Here is a 23,829-nt window from a genome sequence, read left to right on the forward strand (position 1 = left end):
AAACCTAAGGAGACATTAGAATTCCTGTTATTCAAAATTGGAAAACAGTTGCCCACTTTTTGTAACCACCTTCTAGCAATAAACATTTACAAATTTATCACATTCCTTCTCAAAATCTATGTCCAAGGTAGCCATTCTGGCTGCCTGAACCAACTGACCTTTTACCACAGACTTTTTTTAATGATGGGCTGGATGTACACTGTGGTAATGCAAGAAATCATTAGAATATGTAGCTTTTCTATGTATTTTTAGAAATTAATCTCCTATTCACTAAATCTTTTTGTCAATTAACGTCCAAATAACTGATATCAGCATTAACCTCATAAGTAAATTTCAAGTAATCAGTAGTATTAAGAAATTCAACAAAATTGTTACCTCTGCTCATTGCCTGTCCACAAAACACTGCAACAGCCAAGCATATTTCTAGCAATCAGGACCACTGCTTCCAATTTTTAATAATGCAGCGAGTAAGGTATAAGTGTATGTCTATGTGCGTGTCTGTGTGTGCGCGTGTCTGTGTGCGTGTGTGTGTGGTTCCAGGTCTTTACAATTAGAAAGAAGAGATTTATATGGCAGATTTTAAATGCCTAAGCTTGGCCGGGCATCAATGACTATAGCTCTTTTAATAGCATTTTAAAACATAGCTCTTTGTAGACAGTTTATTGAATATAGTTTTAATGTCTGCATTATGTATATGTTATATGTCATATATACATTATGTCATCAGTAATGAGTGAATCCATTTTAGGGTAAGTATTTCACTTTTTTTTTAGTAGCTCGGCTATGTTAAATGCATATACACATGGATATAGTTTTCCTATATATATATATATATATATATATATATATATATATATATACATATATATATATAAAGTTTTGTGTGTTTTTTACATACATTGTAATTAATATACAATGGTTTTAATGTGCAATAATATATTTGAGGTAGACGTTTATGTTCCTCCTTTAAGGAGAGGTATGTCATGACATTTCCTGTTTTTTAAGCTTGGCAGAATATTTAAATGGTATATTTCAAGTTGAATGTTGTCTGATGATGTTTAATATTAAACATAAGTGCTCACTGTAATAAAATATTTGGTTCTAGTAAGCATCCGCGGCCTTGCCGTTTTGTTAGTTTAATTTGTTTGTCTCCGATTTTAATTTATTTGTAGCTGCATGATGTGTGAGAAGGTGAGGTCAGCCCAGTGAAAGGGAAAGTGGACAGCACTGAAAATTTTTCTAAACTTCAGACCTCCATCTGCAGCATTGTTCTTAAAAGTTAGGATTTCAGCAGTGAGCCACGTGAAGAACATAATTACAGCAGTATCTCATTTCATTAATAAAACCCTCTCAAAAGCTGAAAGGGAAACAAGCTGGACTAGATTTAAAAAGGCTTGCAACTCAGCCAGAAGGGGTGTCTGCAGCTAACCAAAACAGAAAACTGCCTGGCAGCGACTCTCAAAAAGTTGCAACCACTTGGCATTCTTACCATGTTTGTCATTACAAACTAGAGACACTGTCTGAAATGTGGAGGAGCTGGCACTGAAAAGGTAAGTAAAATGGCACCATTCTTTGATTCTACATTCTGACATTCTACAAGTCCGAAGGAATATGTCATAGTTTAGTTTTAATGAATCACACTTGTTTTCTATATTCATTATGGACACATGCAGAGTAAAGAAAAATATAAACAGATGTAAAAAAACAGTACAGTACTACTAGCAAGAAGTGCTGCAAATGCAGTGCTGTGACTTTGCAATGATGCAAAAACAGCATGAATACATGTCTAAAGTGACGCAAATACAATGCAATCACCAATGGTTAAAATACTTTGCTGGTGTCAGAAAAATATAACTGTAGTAATGTTAAACAATAGCGTACTAAGAAATGACAACATTTTCAAGCAAAAAAGAAGCAATGCCACGGACCTAAAAACAGTAAGTGGCACTAAAAGATTAGGCACTTTGGTGGTCTTGTCAGCCCATAAAAAAAAAAATTATATATATGGATTCACTTTAGAAGCTTGAAATAGTGAAATATCTAAATTCAGTACTTCGAGCCCATAAAGTGGAATCCTGAAAACAACAAAACCTCAGAAGCGCGAAATTCAAAACCTTGCACAATGGAGATTTTTGAATTAGTGCTTCCAGTGTTTCGCTGTGGTTGTGTATTCGGGTAAATGTTTATTTGTTAAGGGTTTTGGGTATGGGCTGTGGTGTGTGTGTTAATGTGTGTTGTTGCTGTGATGTGTGTGTGCAAGGAGAATGTAGCTTGTGTTGTGGTGTTTTGTGTGCGTTTGTATGTAGTGCGACCTCGGAGTTAGAATATTTAAGTAAGGGGTGTGTGGAGGGCACAGCCCCCCACATAGGGGTTGCAGGGGGGGCTTGCCCCCCTGCTTTTATGTAGTAGAGAGTTTGTGTTTGTGTGTGGGGAGAAAGGTGTGTGTGTGTGTGTGGAGCAGATGTGCTAATTCAAAATCTCCAGTGTGCGAGATTTTGAATTTTGTGCTTCTGAGTTTTTATTATTTTCAGGTTTCGAAATACTGAATTTCGATATTTCAGTATTTCAAGGATATAAAGTGAATCCATATATATATATATATATATATATATATATATATATAGAAAGAGAGAGATTACTTCATTTGACGGGCTTTCATTTGACCAACACTCAAATGACTGACAACTAATTTGACTGACTCATTTCACCGGCAGCTTACAATGCTGAATTTCAACATACTACATTTTAAACCATATACATGAACACCAATAACTAACTCTTTCCAGAACTTAAAAAAGTACAGTTGTGTACACTTACCATAAATGTAAATGTTCGAGTGTATTCACTGTTGCAGTCATTACATTTGGGTTATCTGCTTGCAGGTAGCCCTCAGCTGGCCCGATTATCAAAGTCTTGGGCCCTGCGTTAAGTTGCAGTCTCTTCTTCCATGACGTCAGGTTGTCAGGGGTATAAAGCATGCAGCCGATGCCATGGGAGGCTGTACTTGCAGGAAATCTTTAACACTTTGCATAGATTTAGCTTTTTCCTCCATCTTTTTAAATACTACTACTGCTTTGTACCCAAACAGGCAGTCTTGGTTTAAGGGAGCATCCAGTAATTTAGCTTTAACATGATCTGGCAAAGTTAGCTCCTTAAGCCAAGCATGCCTTCTAAGACCAGATCCAGTGACAGCAGCCCTGCAAGATGCCTCTAAGGAGTTAAAACCACACTGCAAAGCATGTTTACCAACTTGTTCATCAGAATGCATTAAATCCTGTAATTCTTTATTTTCAGCACAGTCAGGAATAGACATAATTTTCTGTTTAAGTAATCTAATAATGCGCTGCTGATACTTTAACATATGAAACTGGCAGTTTAAGGCCCTAATGGCCAAAGTAGCAGAAGTGTATATCTTCTTACCCCATCTGTCCAGGGCCCTGGAATCTCTATCAGAGGGGGTAGGGTTTTTGGCAGTAGTAGCCTTAATGCCTTTGGGTCCCCGTGAAATGGTCTCTGGGTCCGCAGTAGGATTCTTAGAGAGGAACTTGTGAGAGTCGGGTACTCTGTACACCTGTCAGGTTTCCTGGGAGCCAGAGGTAAAGTGTCTGGAGCCAGGCAAGATTCCAAGAAGGCATCATCTACAATGTTCAGTACAGGAGGGAAAGCTAAAGGCCTGTGTTGAGGTAGGAGTAAGAATTCTCTAAGCCTCGTTTTGGAGTCAGAGTAATCCTTGCTTTCCCAGCAGAAATGCTCCCTAAGAGTGTGCAAAGTTTCAACGAAAGAGAAATCTTCTACAGGGAAAGCAGAGGGAATGGAGTCCTCTGCATCAGAATCCTCATAGGTAGATAAGTGCAAATCCTGGTCATCAGAAGAAACAAATTTCAGAATCCTGATCAGAAGAATCAGAAGGAAAATCAGTTCTAGGTCTCTTAGAGGGAGAAGGCTGGCTTCTCGTAATTAGGTCTTCAGCCATTTTTATTTGTTTTTTAGGCATATCGGCCTGACCATGCAGTTTGGACGTCGGTTTCCTAGGCGTGGATAGAGTTTTAGGCCTTGAAGAAGATGGCGTCGGTTTTATATGCATGTCAGTCAGCCTGAATACACCTCAGAAGCCGGTGTCTAGTACAGTGGCTCCAGACCCATCCAAGTTAGAGACATCCGCAGGTTCCATAGTCGAAGTAGTATCTCGCGACATACTGAATGGGTCTCAGTAGAGGCCTGCGAATCTGAAGTAGCGGTTATCAGGGGCTGCGAAAGTACCTCAGTGAGTACCGGCGAACTGGCGACTAACTTAACGGAAGCGTCGTTGGCAGCTTTGGACCTATGCGGTCTGTCTTTATCTTTATGTTTTTTCAGAATGTCGGTAGTCAGATGGCTTACCAAAGCTATTTCCGGATAATTAAACCGAGTACCGAAATAGTTTGATGCGAAAATGAACAGACGACAAATAATTCAATGATTGAATAAGGCACAAAACCAACAGCAAGGGACATGTGGTCTGGGCCTAAGCAAGGAATGCAGTACGAATGAAAATCTGTATGAGGTATTTGCTTTCCACAAGTAATACAATTGTTAATTTTACTGACCTCAGTTTAGAGCAAGAAAAAAAGATTTCCGTTCTGAAACTCGAAAACAAAAATTTCAGGAGTCGGCCAGCCGGCACTTGCGAACTGTTTCTGCTTCGGGCACCGGACGGCAAGAAAGACTGATGTAATGGCGTCGGCTGCATGCTTTATACCCCTGACTACCTGACGTCACGGAAGAAGAGGCAGCAACCGGCGCAGGACCCGAGACTTTGATAATAAGGCCGGCTGAGTGCTACCTGCAAGCAGATAACCCAAATGTAATGACTGCAACAGTGAAACACGAAGAACATCTACCTACTTACCCTCTTCACAGAAACTGGACAATGTACAGCCAAACTAGGTGGGGGGCTGTGCCCCCCCCCCCCATTATATATACTAACTCCAGGATTGCACTACAGTGGGGAAAAGGCCATATACCTTTAACAAGCCTTGCAATACTCTACACGCTACCACTGCTGCTGGGAAAGCACAAAGCATTCACTAAATTACTTCCTATAGAAATTTTAAGAAACAAACCCACATTTAGAAACACTACAACACTACTTTCTACATGACTATCGGTATTCTGACAGTCAGCACTCTAAGTTACAGTAATTATTTTTATCACAAGGAAGTCACAGGTGAAGGAAAACCCACAAGTCTATGTCTTACAAGTCAGTGAAATGACACTCAGTAATTTGAAATTTAGGTCATTTGGTTGTCGGTCAAATGAGTTTTAGGTCAAGTAAATTAGACCTCTCTCTCTATATATATATATATATATATATATATATATATATATATATATATATGTGTGTGTGTGCGTGTGCGCAGCAGAACAAATCTAAACACTGTAGACCAAGAAAAGACAAATACCCATTTTTAAGAACAAAGATTATTATACATGCATGTCTGACGTAAGAATTGAGGGAGATCAAATGCTGGCATTTAAACTAACATATACTGACAAAGGGAAAAGTAGACAAAAATGTGGAAACCATTAAATTAATGAAATGTCTCTTTCATATTACAGACATCCAAATGCAAAGTTAACATTAAAAGTTACTGATTTAATTGAACTGTATAAGTTACATAAGTGACAAATCTCGTGTAGAATTTAAAGCATAATTAGTTCACAGTTCAAGAAATAAATATACCCTAGAAATGCCAATAGTTGGTATTAGGTTTAGAATTCTTAAACATTTGACTGAAATAAATATCTGTACAACTTTTACAAGGTCTGAGTTTAGATTTCAGTGTGCAATGCCTACATCACAGGTCTTTCAAACCAAACAAGGCAGGGCATTAAAAACTGCCTTTTGCAGCAGGCACACACAGATAGCAATACTAAGACAAGAAGGGACATGATGGCAGTTACCACAATCAGCAGAACAGATCCTTGCCTTTGTATAAGCCTAAGGCTCTCAGAAATCCTAGAAAAGTGCAAGCTTTGCTTTTCAACACAAATTCCTTGAAGCCCATGACATTTACTGTCCACACAGGTAGAAAATATGCCCATCTATCGGACTTAAAACAGCCTGTTCACACGGATTACAGAAAGTACAGTTATGTACACTTACCATAAATGTAGATGTTAGAGTGTATTCACTGTTGCAGTCATTACATTTGGGTAATCTGCTGGCAGGTTGCCCTAAGACGGCCTGAATTCCAAAGTCTTGGGTCCTGCGTCGGTTGCTGTCTTCTCTTCCATGACGTCAGGTCATCAGGGGTATAAAACATGCAGCCGATGCCATTTTCTTTAGTTTTTGTTGCCCCCGATGTCAGGTGCCCCCAAAAAGGTAGCATTTTTTATTTATAGATATATATATATATATATATATACACACACACACATGCATCAATATAAACCTTACCTTCATCTACAAGCAAATACATCACATAGGGTGTAAAAGATAGAGAAGGAAAGATAAACTTCAGAATGACAGGGGGACGGCGGGAGGGTAACCTGGAGTACAACAGTGAATACACTCGAACATCTACATTTATGGTAAGTGTACACAACTGTACTATGTTCTTCGTGTTTCACTGTTGCAGTCATTACATTGAGGAGAATCCCAAAGCTATGGTTGGGAGGCTGGAGCTAAATAGCATTAGGTGTAGCTATAAGGCCCTGCAGCACTGCAGTGGCAAAGCCTGCCCTGGACTTAGAGTAGAGAGGAAAATGGTAATGTTTTGTAAAGGTGTGAACAGAACTCAAGTAGCAGCCTCTAGAATGTCTTTGGTTGGTACTCCTCTGAGAAAGGCTGCTGAAGTAGGTGCAGCTCTGGTGGAATGAGACCCAATGCCTTTGGGCACAGGTTTACTATGGTGTAAGTAGCAGAAACGGATGCAGTGGCTTATCCACTTTGAAATTGTCTGCTTTGAAATAGCCTTTCCTTCTGATCCTGCAGCATATGACACTAGTAATTGCTCAGTTTTTCTTAGAGCTTTTGTCCTGCTCAAGTAGAATCTTAGCTGTCTGTGTACGTCCAAGGAATGCAGAATTCTCTCCCCCTTGTTCTGCGGATTTGGATAAAAAGTTGTTAGATGAATTGTTTGGTTAAGAGCCACACTGGAAACCACCTTAGGCATAAAAGTAGGACTTGTCCTCAGAGACTCCCTGTCTGGGTAAAATATGATAAAAGGCTCTACAGCCATGAGGGCCTGTAGCTCTGAAACTCTTCTTGCTGAAGTAATTGCTAGTAGCAGAGCTGTTTTCCATGATAAGAACTTTAGATCAGCGGTAGCAGCTGGTTCAAATGGAGGCAGGGTGAGCTTTTCCAACACGTAACTGAGGTCCCATGCAGGAGGCCTTACATTTTTGGCTCCTCTAAGATACTGCTTTAGTAAAGGATGAGAGAAGATTGGTGGCTCTGTATTGTAATGAGCCGAAATGGCAGAGGCATGGATTTTGTTTGATGAGAAAGATAGGCCTTTGTCAAGCATCTCAGTTAAGTATTGTAATATCTGAGGAATATTTGGTTCTGCTGCATCAGTTCCTTGTGCTCGATTCCAAGCACAGAATCTCTTCCATTTGTCGGCATAAGATTTTCTAGTACTAGGCCTTCTGGCTTCCAAAATGACATCCACCACAGCTTTACTGAGAGGTGCTGTTTGTATGACTACATAATTAGCCATGCTGCCAGGTTCAGAGTCTGTAGTTGATTGTGCAGGATCTGACTGTTTTGCTGGGACAGTAGTTGTGGTCCCTTGCATGTTTATATACCACATGACTGTGGTGTTGTCCGTCTTTATCAGTAGTTGTCCTGGATGAAGTAAGTCCTTGAAGGCTGTTAGGGCATTTTGAACAGCTAGCATCTCTTTCTGGTTGATATGTAGATGCATTTGTTTTGGTGTCCATAAGCCCTGAATGCATCTTCCTGCCATGTGGGCCCCCCAGGCATAATCTGATGCGTTTGTTGTTAAGGTTTGGTTGGCAGGGGGTAGAGTGAAGGGCAGTCCCATGTTTTGGTGACATGCCTTTGTCCACCATAGAAACTCCTGTTGCAGGCAGGGAATGAGAGGAATCATTGTTTCTAGACTGTGTGAATGCTGACTCCATAAAATTTTTAGGTACCATTGAAGTTCCCTCATATGCAGTCTTGCATATGGAATTAGTAGGATGCAGGATGTCATGAAGCCTAGAGCCTGCAGAATTTGCCTTGCAGAAGACTGGGTTTTTGTTGCCATCAGTTTGAAGTAAGCAGTCAGTTGCCTTTGCTTGTCTGGCATGAGGTAAGCCATCTGGGTAGTTGTATCCAAGCTTGCACCCAGGAATGTTATCTTTTGAGAGGGTACCAGTTGCGATTTCTTTTTGTTTATTGTGTGCCCTAGGCATGTTAGAAGTCTTTTCACAAACGCCAGGTGTTGTAGAAGAGTGTCCTTGTTCTCTGCTTGAATGAGACAGTCGTCCAAGTAAGGATATATTTGTATACTTCTTTGTCTGCAAAAAGCAATTACTGGTGCCAGGCACTTTGTAAAGACCCTGGGTGCAGTAGATAAGCCAAAGGGCAGTGCAGAGAATTGGTAAAGCATTAAACCAACCTTGAATCTGAGGTATCTTCTGCATGATTGTCTTATTGGGACATGCAGGTATGCCTCTTAAGTCTAAAGTCACCAGCCAAGCATTCTTGCCCAGCATGGACAGAAGCTGCTGCAAAGTCAGCATTTTGAATTTTGGAATGTCCAGGTATGTGTTCAAAATCAATAAATCCAGTATTGGCAGCCAGGCCTTTTCCTTTCTGGGTACCAAGAACAGTAGAGTAAAAACCTTGTCCTTTTTCCTGTTCTGGTAGTGTCTGAAAGGCCCCCATAATAATGAGGGATATAACCTGTTTCTGTGCCTCTGCCCATTGAATTTTTGGCAGATCTGGCCAACCATTTGTCATTGGCAGAGTGTGGACATGGAATTTGTATCCCTGTGATATGATGTTTAGTACCCACTTGTCTTGGGTTATTAACTGCCAATTTTGAGCAAAACGTGCTAATTCCCTATGGGAGCTGCCAAAAGATAAGTGCTTGGTGTAGGCAGAGGGAAGTCATTGGGATTGCTTTCTGTAGGTTTGCGCTTTATCTCCTCCAGATTTGGAGGTGGAAGCGCCCCATTGCTTTGACCTGTATGAATCTTGCGCCTGGTATCTGGAACCCTTAGGGTCTGGATTTGCCTCTGAGCTCTGACACAGGAAAGAACCAATTTTTTGTAGGCCAGTGTCTACTGAATCTTGGTGGTTGCATTTTCAAGAAGTCTTTAACAGTTTGCATAGACTTAGCTTTGTCTTCCATTTTCTTTAAAACCTCTTCTGCCTTAATACCAAACAGAGAATCATAGTGTAAAGGTGCATCTAGCAATTTAGCTTTAACATGATCAGGCAAATTTTGTTCCTTTAACCAGGCATGCCTCCTAATCACAGATCCAGTAACTGCGGCCCTGCAGGAGGCCTCTAAGGAATCAAAACCACATTGCAAAGTATGCTTTCCAACTTGTTCAGCTGCATGCAATAATTCCTGCAATTCTTTATTTTCTGCACGTTCTGAAATCAACAATTTTCTGTTTCAGCAATCCCATAACATGTTGTTGGTATTTAAGTGTATGAAATTGACCGTTTAAGGCTCTGATTACCAAGGTTGCAGATGTATAAACCCTTTTTCCCCATCTGTCGAGTGCCCTTGAATCTCTGTCAGAGAGGGTAGGATTTTTTGCTGTTGAGGACTTAACTCCCTTTGGACCCTGTGAAATAGTTTCAGAATCAGCAACAGGGTTTCTAAATAAAAATTTATGTGAGTCAGGGACTCTGTAGTATCTGTCAGACTTACTGGGAGCCGGCGGTAAGGAGTCAGGGGTCAAGCTTGACTCCGAAAACACATCATCCACAATGTCTAAAACAGTGTGAAGAAGGGGAGAAGGAAATCCCTGAGCCTCTTTTTTGATTCTGAGAAGTCTTGACTCTCCCAGTGAAAATGCTCCCTCAAAGTATGCAAGGTTTCTCCAAATGAATAATCCTCAGGAGGAGATACAGATGGAATAGACTCCTCAGCATCAGAATCCGTAAAGGGAGGTATAGATAATTCCTGATCAGAAGAGGACTCAGAAGAAAATAGAAACCTGCTCTGAAGATTCATAATCAGTGTCTTGCCTAGGCCTCTTATCTGGAGGGGGATGGGTACCCCTGATCAAGGTAATAAGGTCTTCAGCCATTTTGATCATCTGTTTTTTAGTCATAGAGGCCTGTGCATGTGGCTCATGCATCGTTTTTTTAGATTTAGAAGTTGCTTTTGTCTTTGGTTTTGCAGCTGTCGTCGGTTTGGTAAACAAATGTTGAGGTCTGAATACACCCTCAGAAGCCGGTGCCTGCTCAGTGGCTCCGGACCCATCCGAGGGTGATACATCCGTCGGTCCAATGCCTTGAGTATCTTGCAGCATTCCGGACTCCACATGGGTGTCGGTAGAGGCCTGCGACTTGAAGGCAGTGGGTATCAGGGGCTGCGAAAGCACCTCACTGAGTACCAGCGACTGGCTTAGGAGAAGCTTCGTCGTCAATTTGGATCTCGATTGCCTTTCTCTGTCCTTTTCTTTGCGTTTTTTATGTACTCCGGTAGTCGGATTGCTATCAGACGACATTTCTGGGTAGTTAAATCTGTTTCCAAAGTACTCTGATGCAAAAATATACCAACGCTTAATAGTGCGTTGGTTAAATCTAGCACAAAACCGACAGCCAGGCACATTGTGATCAGGGCCTAGGCAAGAAATACAGTATAAATGGAAATCCTTATGAGGTATTTGCTTCCCACAAGTAATACAATTATTAACTTTTTCTGACATCGGTAAAAAGCAAGAAAAAAGTTTACCCAACGGGGTACTTAGCTTTAGTGAAGACTTCGGTTCTGAAACTCAAACTCGAATATTTCAGTAGTCGGCTGACCAGCACTTGCGAAATGGTTCTGCTTCGAGCAGCAAGACAGACTAAAGAAAATGGCATCGGCTGCATGTTTTATACCCCTGACGACCTGACGTCATGAAAGAGAAGACGGTAACCGACGCAGGACCCAAGACTTTGGAATTCAGGCCGACTGTGGGCAACCTGTCAGCAGATTACCCAAACGTAATGACTGCAACAGTGAAACACGAAGAAAATCAAACTTTTGCTCACTCAGACAGGTGATGAGGACAATAGGGCCACAGCAGTAACTGAATGCTTACTGCTGATATAGTGCCTGAAGTGGATACTACAAGAAACTGGAGTAACATTGTGTTCTCTCTATATTTTGCCCATTTACGGTCGCTCAACAAGGCTATGTAATAAATGGGTTTTCTACTCCTACCTAAACAACTTTCTGTACCTCTAAGATTCACAGGAAAGTACTAGGCTAGCTGCCTTTGTGGGCCATTTTAAGCCTAGCCAATTTCCCCTTTTTTGTGCTCGAATTAACCCATCTCATTTGGTTAGAGACTGGTCTTATCCATCCCATAGTAGATAATTCTATATTAGTCCTAATGAGAATAAATGGGATCATATCATACATAACCTGATAGGACCCATGCACGTGATAAAGCATGTAGGAGTTGCTTCTGTCCTTCAGTAGTAGACAGGAGAAATTCTACAATAAATTTTCTGTTTCCATCCACAGATCCAAGATGCACTTGAATAAGGACAGGAATGAACTTTTTTATGTGGAAGGGGAGTCTGTTTCTGACAGTGGTATCCTCTGCAACATATACACATCTCTCAAAACCATTCTGTTGATGTTGCAGAAGAGGTTTAGATCCATAGGCTAGGGTATTTTGGATGCCATTTGACTTGCTGATGTGCAGTAAATCCATCAATATTGAATGGGAAGATGCCTTGTATGCCAGACACAGGTCGCCCCTTAGCAGTCTGTATGATACAGAGTATAGTGACAGTGTTTTTAGTTAGTCCGCAAAGGACACGTTGTTTAGGCCTTGTATCCTTTTAGTAAAAAGCAGGGCATGTGGTGGTGTACATACGTACACTTTCCCCTAGAGGGAGAAAAAGGGGTCCTTATTCTGACATTTACCTGACTAATCATACATGGCTCTCCAGAGATGAGCTCTCAGTCCTTGTATCACCAGTACTACAAGTAGTCACTCTGGTATGCTATGCATAAACATTTTTATTAATCAGCATCCATTCTACTATAAAGGGCAAAAGAAGCAAGATGTAGTTGTAAAGACAGTGATCTACCCACAGACTAATATATCAGTGTAGTGGAAACAAAAGCAATGAAACAAATGTTTTATATAGATTTACCACACCTTTTTGACAAGGTCTCTCACGGCCAAAAGCTTTCCTGCTTCATTGCCAACAAATAAAAGTTCTTGTTCAACAGTTTCAACTGCTGAATTCCTAAAAAGAAAAGATTTTTTATACATTAGTGCATAACTGACTTCTCAGAGAAAGGAGGTAGCATATGTCAGTGCATAACAGATTCTTAAAACTTTTAGTTATGTACTTACCATAACTTTAGATGTTTGGGATCCATCTCGCCTACATTCTGTACTGATGGGTTCGGAGCCGATCCTCGGCTCTGACTCGGCACGCTATACTAGAGCGAAGTCTCTTATCGGCTGAGCTATTCTATATCCCAGGATGCACCACCACCAATTCCCCAGATCTTGTTTGTCCGCACACATGCACACACACATGTACTGCTGAAATAACATTGCCAGATGTTTCAAGATGAAACGGTCAAACTCGAACCATCCGGTCTCTTCTGATCTCCAAGGCAGGGGGAAGGAGGGTGGGTTATTAAGAATGTAGGCGAGATGGATCCCAAACATCTAAAGTTATGGTAAGTACATAACTAAAAGATGTTATGTGATCCTATCTCGCCTACATTCTGTACTGATGGGACAGCGTCCCTAGCACCTGATTCCTGGGTGGCTCACTGGAAAATACTCCTGAGAACTGTGGAACCGAAGGAAGCTCGCCCCAGAGATGCCACATCCAATTTGTAATGAGAAATAAAGGTGTGAGGAGAGGACCAGGTAGCCGCAGCACAAATGTCACTAATGGCAAGCTTGTTATGAAAGGCTGTTGAAGTAGCCATAGCCCTTGTAGAATGAGCTTTCACAGTGGTTGTAAGCTCTCTATTAGAAAGAAAATAAATAGGACAGATGCAGTGTCTGATCCACTTGGCAATAGTGACCTTCGTGATGGCTTTGCCCAATTTATTGTCTGAAAAGGACACAAACAACTGATCTGTTTTCAGTGTTTGGTGCGTCCTATCTAAGTAGAAACGCAATTGTCTGTGAACATCCAATGAGTGGAAGATATATTCTGCTCTGTCTGAGTAGTTGGGGAAGAAAACTGGAAGTTCCAAAGACTGTTGAAGACAAAAACTAGAACAAACTTTGGGAACAAAAGATGGATTAGGCCTAAGGGATACTCTATCCTTGTGAAAAACCAGGTACGGCGGTTTGACACACAGGGCTTGAAGTTCCGAAACTCTTCTGGCTGATGTAATTGCCACCAAAAAGGCAGTCTTCCAGGAAAGAAATTTCAAGTCAGAAGTTGCTACTGGTTCGAAGGGGGAATAGGTCAAAGCACCTAATACGAAATTAAGATCCCATGGTGGAGCAGGATGAGAAACTGGAGGACGTAGCAGCCCAGCACCTTTCATGAAGGCTTTACACAACTTATTGCTCATCAAAGGTGGATCTATACTTTCATGAAAATTAGAAATAGCTGCTAATTGAACCTTAATGGTGGAGACCGAAGAACCTTGATTGAATAAGGAAGCTAAAAATTTTAAAACTTCAGCCACCGGGGCAGTAATGGGATCTAATCCCCGGAGTTGGGCCCAAATGGCAAATCTCTTCCATTTACTATTATACATCTTCTTAGTCGAATTCTTGTGGGCCGAGGACAAGATATGTATAACTTCTGAGTCCAAAACCTGGTTCCTGACTATAGTCGGAAGTGGAGGAGCCAAGCTGTTAACCTCAGTGAGTGAAGGGACTGGTGAAGCTGTCCCGACTGGTGAATCAAGAGATCTGGAACCTGTTCCAGGAACCATGGACCGTCCAGTGCGTATTTCTGAAGAAATGGCAGCCAGACTTGACGAGGCCAGTATGGGGCAACTAAAATCATCTTGCACTGCAAGTGAATCGCTTTCTGGATCACCCTGGGAAGAAGGGGAACCGGTGGAAAGGCGTACAGTAAGCCGGTGGGCCAAGTTTGGACTAGGGCGTCCTTGGGAAACCCCCCGGGAACCGGGGTGAGAGAGAAGAACTGTAGACATTTCGTGTTGAGGGGAGTTGCAAAGAGGTCGCAACAAGGAGTTCCCCATCTTCTGAAGATCTGAGATGCTACTCTGTCGTTCAGAGACCACTCGTGCGGGGAGAGAATGGTTCTGCTCAGTCTGTCGGCTATCACATTGGATCTCCCCGGAATGTGTGTTGCTACCAGGAAACGGTTGGTTGCAACAGCCCAATTCCATACTTTCATGGCCTTTCTGCAAAGAGGGTAGGACCTGGTCCCTCCCTGCTTGTTCAGGTACTAGACTACTGACATGTTGTCGGACTGAATGGCAATCATACCCTGGGGGAGGTAGCTGTGTAGTGCTTGAAGCGATAGAAGCACCACCCTCATTTCCAGTATGTTGATGTGTATGGAACTCTCGTCGGGGTGCCACTTGCCTTGGACTGACCTGCCCAGGTAATGTCCCCCCCACCCCGTCTGGGAGGCGTCCATAGTCAAAGTGGCCACTGGAGGAGGAGGAACGAAGGGTCACCCCTGATCCAGGTTGGAGGAGATAAGCCACCAACAGAGGTCCTGTTTGCACGTCTCCGTGATTATAATGTGGTGACTGAGAGGAAGTTCCTGATACGGCCACTGGACCGACAGGAGCCACTGGAGAATCCTCATGTGTAATCTTGCTAAGGGGACCAGGAGAACGGTAGCCGACATGGAACCCAACAGTTGTAGGACCATCCTTGCTGGGGCTCGGCGTTTGAGGAGCAACGCTCGGACTTGAGATTGTAATGTTTCTATTCTCTCTGTAGGAAGATAGACCCGCATTTGCCTTGAGTCTATCTCTACCCCGATAAACCGTATGTGCTGAGATGGCAGCAACACAGACTTTGCCCCAATTGAAGGTGATTCCTAAGGAGGTGCCTAGAGATATAGTGGCCGCTAGGTTCTGTAATAGTAGATGCCTGGAGGTGGCAGTTAGGAGCCAGTCGTCTAGATACGGAAACACCTGGAATCCTAGACTCCTCAGGTGAGCAGTCACCACCGCCAAACATTTGGTGAAAACCCTGGGGGCTGTGGTGAGACCAAAGGGCAGTGCACAGAACTGAAAATGACCGTCTCCCAGGCTGAAGCGCAGATGTCTCCTGGACGCCTGATCTACCAGAATGTGATAATAGGCGTCCTTGAGATCTATGGAGCACATCCAAACACCTTTCTCCAGTAGCGGGAGAATGGATTGTAAGGTGACCATCCGGAACTTGGACTTTTTGACTGATCGATTCAAGTTGCTGAGATCCAAAATGGGCCTCAAGTCCCCGGTCTTTTTTGGCACCAAAAGAATTTTGAGTAAGTCCCTAATCCGGTCTGGTCTACGGGGACCAGTTGGATGACTCCTTTTTGAAGCAGCTTTGAAATTTCGATTGCTGCAATATCCCGTTGACTGGGTGGCGGGTCCGGGATTTTCCTGGATGGCGGGGGGGGGTGCGAAAAGGGGATGACGTAACCTCCGGAGATGATTCGGAGCACCCATCGGTCCCGAGTGATACTCTCCCAGGCCTTTAGGTGCCTCGAAAAACGACCCCCGACTGGCTCCGGAGCTGCGCAGTCAGGCAATCCTTCAGGGATGCTGAAAGGTTGAAGAGCCACGAAAGGACTCGCGGTCTCCAGTGTTGCGGGGGCCTCTGCCGCCTCTGGGACGGCGTCTTCCTGAAAAATTTCCCCCTCGTCTGCCTCTAGAAGAGGGATCGTCCTGCTGTGAGGGGTAATTCTTCCGAGATTTACGGAACCACATTTTCCCTCCTCTTTTAGCCTTGGGATAAGGCCGAAATGGAGAGGAAAACCGTGCCCCTACGGCAGTCAAAGTCTTACACTCTTGTTCACAGCGGGTCAAGGTGTCCTTTAACTTGGGTCCAAACAAAGAGGACCCATCAAAGAGAGCGTCGGCAAAGGAAGACTTGAAGGCCTCCGCAAAATGACACAGGCGGAGCCAGGCTTGTCTCCGTACAGCAACACCCGTACCCGCCGCTCTACTCGCCCCCTCGGCTGCATACGAAATGAGCCTCATGGACGAGTTTGATATCGACGATAGAGTAGCCAACTGAGAGCTAACCGTCTGGGCCAACTGCTCAGGTAGGTTACCAGAGAGGGTATCTGAGAGTTCCTTGATCAGGTCCCTCTGAAGTCTAGTGAAGTGCGTCAGGTAATTCAGAGACCTTAAGGTAAAGGCTGCTGAAGTAAGGGTGCGCTTCCGTGCAGTCCATGCTCCTAGACTCCTTATTAGGAGGATGGATGGACGTTGAAGCCTCTGCCACATCTTGCTGGGTAGCAGATGCCACCACCATAGCATCTACAGCCACACCCTTGGTGAGAAATTCCTTTTCGGGCTGACAAAAATTTGTTAGGCGAGCAGGCACCGGTTCCACAGAATCTGGATGTTCCCACGCCCTTCGAGAGATCAAATCCAGGAGCTCATCGAAGGGCGGAGACACCCAGGAGGCGGAGGGCTGAGCCCCGAAGGCCTTGAGGAACACCGGCTCGTCAGAGGAAGGGGGTTTGGTCTGCCAGCCGCCTCGTTGTTTGAGGACTTCCAGGATGTCCGCAAAGGAGACATCATCCGAGGACGACTTGGCGGACCCTTCCGCATCATCAAGATCGGTGTCTGAGGTGAGAGACTCGTCAGGGGAGTCGACGTGCTTCCTCTTGCACTGTTTTTTTCTTGGGGGTTCCTCCGAAGACTCTTCAGAGGGACCTCCAGGAAGAGGGGGACCCCCAATGGGGGTGACCTCAGGCCCCAGGGCTCCGCTGTCTTGAGACAGGGGGACTACAAAGGAACCAGTCTCAGTGCCTAGGGAAGGTGCCGGGGAGACGGTGGAGGTAGCCAAAGAGGATTTGGCCAAAGCACTCCTCATGGCTCTAAAGGCCAGACCCCCAGAATCCTGGGAAGGTCCGACCCCCAAAGCCATAACAGCAGACGGCACTCCCGCAGCCGACACACCGAGAGAGGGGCTCGGAACCGAAAACATCGGTCCCGAAGCGTCACCCCTGGGGCCGACCGAAGAGGTCCGTGTACCGAACTCCGACCCGAAGGCCGGGGTAGGAGTAAGGGTCGGAGCCGACCCGGAAACCTCCATCGGCTCCACCAGCACCGACTCCAACGGTGCCGAGGCTGTTGGAGGAGGAACCAAGGCTAAAGGGTGGACCATCGGCTCCGATGCCGAATGGGCTGGAGCCGAAACTAACTTTTGGAAGACTGGAGACTGAAACAGCCTTTGGAGCACCCTGTCAATGTCCGAATCCGACATCTTGGAAGACCGAGGAGATCGAGCGGGTCGAGTAAACTTCTCCACCGGCTCCGAAGGACTGGGGACCGGCTCAATTGTCTCGATCAAAATCGGTGCGAAGGAGACTCCATTGTACTTCCTCGGTGCGAAGAGGTCTTGGCCGAAGAAGAGCCTGAGCGGCAACTCTCATCGGCTCCGAAATCAGTGGAGCCGATGAAGGTGACCCGCCTCTCGAAGCTCCAGCCATCGGCTCCGAAGCCAGAGGAGTCGAGGCTGGAGGCATCGAGGCAGACCGTTCTGCCCTCGGCTCCGAAGTCCTTGGAGCCGATGGAGAAGCCTGCCGAGATTTCTTTGTGGCCGGTTCCGACGGACTGGTCGGAGCCGACGATTTCTTTTTCTTTGAGGGAGAAGAAGAGGAAGATAAGGCCTCTTCAAAAGTAGGTTTGATAAGCCCTTTTAGAATCAATTTGTTTTTCCTCTCTTGGAGGACTCGAGAGGAAAAAGCGTGACACACGCTACAAGACTCCTGAAGGTGTTTGGGGCCTAAACAGTACACGCATAGGGAGTGATCGTCCGTTATGGACATCTTGTAATTGCATCGGGTACATTTTTTAAACCCTGAGGGTCTGTGCTCTTTAGACATAATTGCTAATAGTTAGTCACAGGAAAAAAATGTATATAGCAATGTATCTAACCCAGTACAATGGGTTTCAAACAATTTCTCTTCACAGTTAAACAAGAGAAAGCCAACAAATAAATCACACAACAGGAGGGCCAAGAACCCTCTAACTAAAAACGGATACTTGACCACCTCACAAAACTCACACAAGAAGGCTCACTCACGCGTGAGGGGAAGGCCCCTCTAACTTAAACGGAAACCTTACCCTGAAAGACAAATTTACCACAAAAAAAATAATCAGTAAAAGTCAATCATACACAACGATAGCTGTTAAAACAGCTTTTGGGTTAAATTTAAGAAAATTCCTGACAGAAAATTCTTTAAAAAAAAGCACTTAGCTCAGCCAAGTTCGAGACCACGTCTTAGCTTGTAAAGCGGCAAATGAGATCTGGGGAATTGGTGGTGGTGCATCCTGGGATATAGAATAGCTCAGCCAATAAGAGACTTCGGTCTATAGTATAGCGTGCAGAGTCGGAGCCGAGGATCGGCTCCGAACCCATCAGTACAGAATGTAGGCAAGATAGGATCACATAACATCAAGTATTTTAGCAACAAGGTACCAAATGTATCAACTGTCTGTAGCAAGCAATCAATGTTCAAGTATTTGCATGCATATGACAGAAATGCATCTGCAAATATTGTTTTCATGACCGACTTTAGACTTGCAAATCTTTAAGAAAATCAAAGAATGGTATCTGATTCACACATTGGCAGTACAAAACCCTTTTATCATATGTGTAAAACCAAGGTCCATTGTCAAATGCTGTTGGGAAGAGACAAAAATAAAATTTCTACTTTGTCTCAAAAATAAACATATGCCATGTTCCACTACTATCTACTGGGTACCTGTTGAATGCTTAAGGATTGTAACTGTCATCTTTGAAACTTCAAAGCTACAACTGCTAATCTGAAAATATAAACTAACTCAGACTGCATTATCGAGGGCTCACTCTACTTTAAGGTATAGTAATCTAAGTTGCAGGAGTGTAAGGGAACACAACCCCCATGTTGGGGGTGCAGGAGGCCCCCTTCAAGAACACAAACTACAACACTGAGTACACAGTTGTTACTGTAGTCAAATCTTAGTTGTTTGAATTATCGGGTCTTGCACTTCTGACAGGGAGGTTAACCATGCAAGCATGTGGTAACATACACTCAGTAGTGTGTGTGAAATAAGGCTACAGTTATGTGATTACCCATTTAAAGCAGCTGTCTATATGAAGTGCTACATAAAAAGTACAGTTTTGTACCTACCATAAATGTAGATGTTCGAGTGTAGACACTGCTGCAGTCATTACACTAGGGTTATCCTGCCGTCAGGCGGTCACGCAGTCGGCCAGAGTTCCAAAGTCTTGGTCCGGCATCGGTTGCTGTCGCCTCCTCCCTAACGTCAGTGCAACAGGGGTATATGAGATGCAGCTGACGCCATTTTCTTCAGTTTTTCTTGGCCCAGATGTCCGGTGCCCCCAAATAGATAGGCTAGTAAAAAATACAAAAGAAAAGCAAACAACCATTTTTAGTTACTAGCAAATACTCCCCATAGGTAATAAAGGGTAGATGCCCTAGGTAAGTACCAGAAAGTAAGAGGGGAAGGACGGAGGGTAACCTGGACTGCAGCAGTGTATACACTCGAGCATCTACATTTATGGTAGGTACAAAACTGTACTACGTTCATCGTGTTAAACTGCTGCAGTCATTACATTTGGGTGAAATCCCAAAGCTAAGGTAGGGAGGCTGGATCTATAAGGCATTAGGGGTGGCTATAAGGCCCTGCAGTACAGCAGTGGTGAAGCCAGCTCTGGATTTAGAGTATAAAGCAAATGGTAATGTTTGGTGAAGGTATGCACAGAACTCCATGTTGCTGCTTCCAAAATATCCTTGGTAGGTACTCCCAGTTGAAGTGGCTGTTGCCCTGGTGGAGTGAGATCTAATGCTGCTAGGTACAGGTTTCCCATGGTGGGTATAGCAGAAACGTATACAGTGTCCTATCCATTTTGAAATAGTCTGCTTTGAAATGGCTTTTCCATGTGCTCCTGCAGCGTATACTACCAATAATTGCTCAGATTTTCTGAAAGCTTTGGTTTTGTCCAAGTAGAAGCGTAACTGTCTGTGAATGTCCAAAGAATGTAGTAGTCTCTCCCCTTTGTTCTGTGGTTTTGGATAAAAAGTTGGCAAGTGAATAGTTTGGTTTAGAGCCACACTTGATACCACCTTTGGCATAAACGTAGGGTTATTTCTTAAAGACACCCTGTCCTGGTGGAAGATGAGGAAAGGTTCCACTGCCATTAGTGCCTGTAATTCTGAAACTCTTCGTGCTGATTTTATTGCCAGTAGCAGAGCAGTTTTCCAAGAGATGTATTTTAATTCTGCTGTGTTAGCTGGCTCAAAAGGAGGTAAAGTTAATTTTTCCAAAACAAAGATGAGGTCCCAAGTTGGTGTAGGTGCTCTACGGGGCGGTCTTATGTTTTTAGCCCCTCTGAGGTATTGTTTGAGCAAAGGATTAGAAAAAATTGGTGGATCCGCGTTGTAATGAGCAGAGATAGCAGAGGCGTGGATCTTGATGGATGAAAAAGAGAGGCCCTTGTCCAGCATCTCAGTTAAGTATTGCAGTATCTGAGGAATGTTTGGGACAAGAGGGTCAAGGCTGTGCGCTTGGTTCCAGGCACAGAATCTCTTCCATTTATCCGAGTATGCTTTCCTGGTGCTAGGCCTTCTGGCCTCCAGAATGACATCCATAACAGCTTTGGAGAGAGGCATTGCTTGCTTGACTACGGAATTTTCCATGCAGCTAGGTTTAAGGTCTTTAGCTGGCTGTGAAGTATCTGATTGCTGTGCTGTGTCAGCAACTGTGAGATTTGAGGCAAAATCCAGGGTAATTCTTGTGCTAAGTTCTTTAAGAATGGGTACCAGTGCTGGCGTGGCCAGTCTGGTGCAATCAGGATCATTTTTGGCTCTTCCTGCCTGGCTTTTATGAGTACCTTTGGAAGGAGAGGTAAAGGAGGGAAAACGTATACTTGTATTTTTTTCCAGCTGAATGAGAGGGCGTCCACTTTCCATGCTTGTGGATGCTAGCTCCTTGTGCAGAATTTCTGTAATTGGCAGTTCTTTGGGGAAGCAAACAGATCTATGTCCGGGCTCCACCATTTTTGTGTTATCATTCTGAATATTTGTAGGTTCAGTTCCCATTCGTGTGGGTCCATAATGTTTCTGCTTAGGTCATCTGTCAGTGTGTTTTTCTCTCCTGGCAGGAATTGTGCTTTCAGATGAACTTGGTAGTTTAGAGCTGTGTTCCACAAGGTCATGGCTTGTCTGCAGAGGGGGTAGGAGTGCGTGCCCCATTGCTTGTTTATGTACCACATAACTGTGGTGTGTCTTTAGTAGTAATTGTCCTGGATACAGTAGGCCCTTGAAAGCTATTTTGTACAGCTAGCATCTCTTTTTGATTGATGTGGAGATGTCTTTGCTCTGTGGGCCACTCGCCCTGGATACATTTTGCTGCCATGTGCGCTCCCCAGGCGTAATCTGATGCATCTGTTGTCAGTGTCTGCCTGGCTGTGGATTGAGTGAAAGGCTGTCCCTTGTTGAGGTGACAAGCTTGTGCCCACCATCGAAACTCCTGTTGTAGGCAAGGAATTAGTGGTATAACTGTTTCCAAACTTTGACAGTGTTGAGACCATATGCTCTTTAGGTACCATTGTAGTTTCCTCATATGCAGTCTGGCATATGGAATTAGTAGTATGCAAGATGCCATGTAGCCCAAGGCCTGCAGAATTTTTCTTGCAGGGAGTTGGGTCTTTGTTGCCATTAATTGAAAATATTGAGTCAGTTGTCCTTGCTTGTCTGGCGTGAGATAAGCCATCTGGGCCATTGTGTTCAAGCTGGCACCCAGGAATATTATCTGTTGTGAGGGCACTAGTTTTGATTTCTTTTCATTTACTGTGTACCCCAGGCAACTTAACTTTTTTACGTACGCCAGATGCTTTAGTAGAATGTCATTGCTCTCTGCTTGAATCAGGCAGTCTTTCAGGTATGTATAAATTTGAATTCCTTTTTGCCTGCAAAATGCAATTACTGGTGCCAGGCACTTTGTGAAGACCCTGGGCGCAGTAGATAAGCCAAAGGGCAGTGCAGAGAATTGATAGTGCATTGAACCAGCTAGAAATCTGAGGTATCTTGTCTGATAGGGACTTGCAGGTATGCCTCTTTGAGGTCCAAAGTCACGAGCCAAGCTTTCTTGCCCAGCATGGGAAGAAGCTGCTGTAGTGTCAACATCTTGAATTTCGGAACATCCAGGTAAGTGTTTAGTGTAGAAAGGTCCAGAATGGGTCTCCAGGCTTTGCCCTTTCTGGGAACCAGAAAGAGTCTCGAGTAAAATCCTTGTCCTAGTTCCTGTGGTGGTACCTTTAGAATAGTTCTCATGTCCATGAGTGTTGTAATTTGTTTTTGAGCCTCTGCCCATTGATTTGGTGGCAGATGTGGCATTCCTTTTAGCCTTGGCAGGGTGTGAAAATGGAACCTGTAACCTTGAGATACAATGTTGAGAACCCATTTGTCTTTGGTGATACAATGCCAGTTGTGATAGAAAAGTGCCAGTTTTCCTCCTAAGGGTGCTGCCAAGAGAGAGCTGTTTGGCAGCTGAAGTGGAAAGTCATTGAGGCTATTTTTTATAAGGTTGAGGCCTGTCTTCCCCTTCTTTCTGGCCTGGTGTGCTCCATTGTCGAGGCCTGTAAGGGCCTTGTGTCTGACCTCTACCTCTTGGACGTCTGTATCTGCCCCTTTGAGGTCTATCTGTGACTGGAAAGGACCAATTCTTTGTTGGCCAATTTCTGCTAAAACGAGGAGGCTGAACCTGTAAGAAATCTTTCACCGTTTGCATAGATTTTGCCTTATCCTCCATCTTCTTTAATACCTCCTCTGCCTTAACTCCAAACAGCACATCCCGCTGCAAAGATGCATCCAATAATTTGACCATAACATGATCTGGTACCGTATGTTCTTTTAACCAAGCATGCCCTTCTAATGACAGAGCATGTAACTGCTGCTCTACAGGAGGCCTCTAAGGAATCAAACCCACATTGCAAAGTATGTTTTCCCACTTGTTCAGCTGCATGCAATAAATCCTGCATTTCTATTAAGTTAGGAGGATCTGAATCTGGAAGCATCTTTTGTTTCAACTGAGACATCAAAAATTGCTGATATTTTAGCATGTGAAACTGGCAAGTCAAGGCTCTCATTGCTAAAGTTGCAGACGTATATACCTTCTTTCCCCATCTAATGCTCTGGAATCTCTGTCAGAGGGAACTGGGTTTTTTGCTGATGAGGCCTTAATCCCTTTGGGTCCCTGAGAAATAGTTTCAGGGTCAGCAACAGGGCTTTTGTACAGAAATTTGAGAGAGTCAGGGGACTCTGTAATATCTATCAGGTTTAACTGGGGCTGGGGGTAAGGAGTCAAGGTTCAAACTGGATTCAGTGTACACATCATCCACAATGTCTAAACCTGGTGGGATAGCAAGGGGTCTGTGTTGAGGCAATAAAAGGAAGTCTCTGAGCCTTTTCTTGGATTCTGAGTAATCCTGACCTTCCCAATGGAAATA

The 23,829-nt window shown here is 43.9% G+C and overlaps 1 protein-coding gene across 1 annotated transcript in view; it reads right to left on the reverse strand.

Annotated features, from left to right (window-relative positions):
- Positions 1-23,829, reverse strand: part of DDX52 (DExD-box helicase 52) — a gene marked incomplete in the record, with an annotated part of 916,355 nt that overhangs the window by 659,651 nt on the left and 232,875 nt on the right. The window contains 1 exon segment of the mRNA XM_044054582.1: positions 12,337-12,427. Within this exon segment, the coding sequence (XP_043910517.1) occupies positions 12,337-12,427 (91 nt within the window).

This window comes from Protopterus annectens, chromosome 13.part0, assembly GCF_019279795.1.
Source record: "Protopterus annectens isolate FY-2018-M chromosome 13.part0, PAN1.0, whole genome shotgun sequence".
In the NCBI taxonomy this organism is placed as follows: Eukaryota; Metazoa; Chordata; order Ceratodontiformes; family Protopteridae; genus Protopterus; species Protopterus annectens.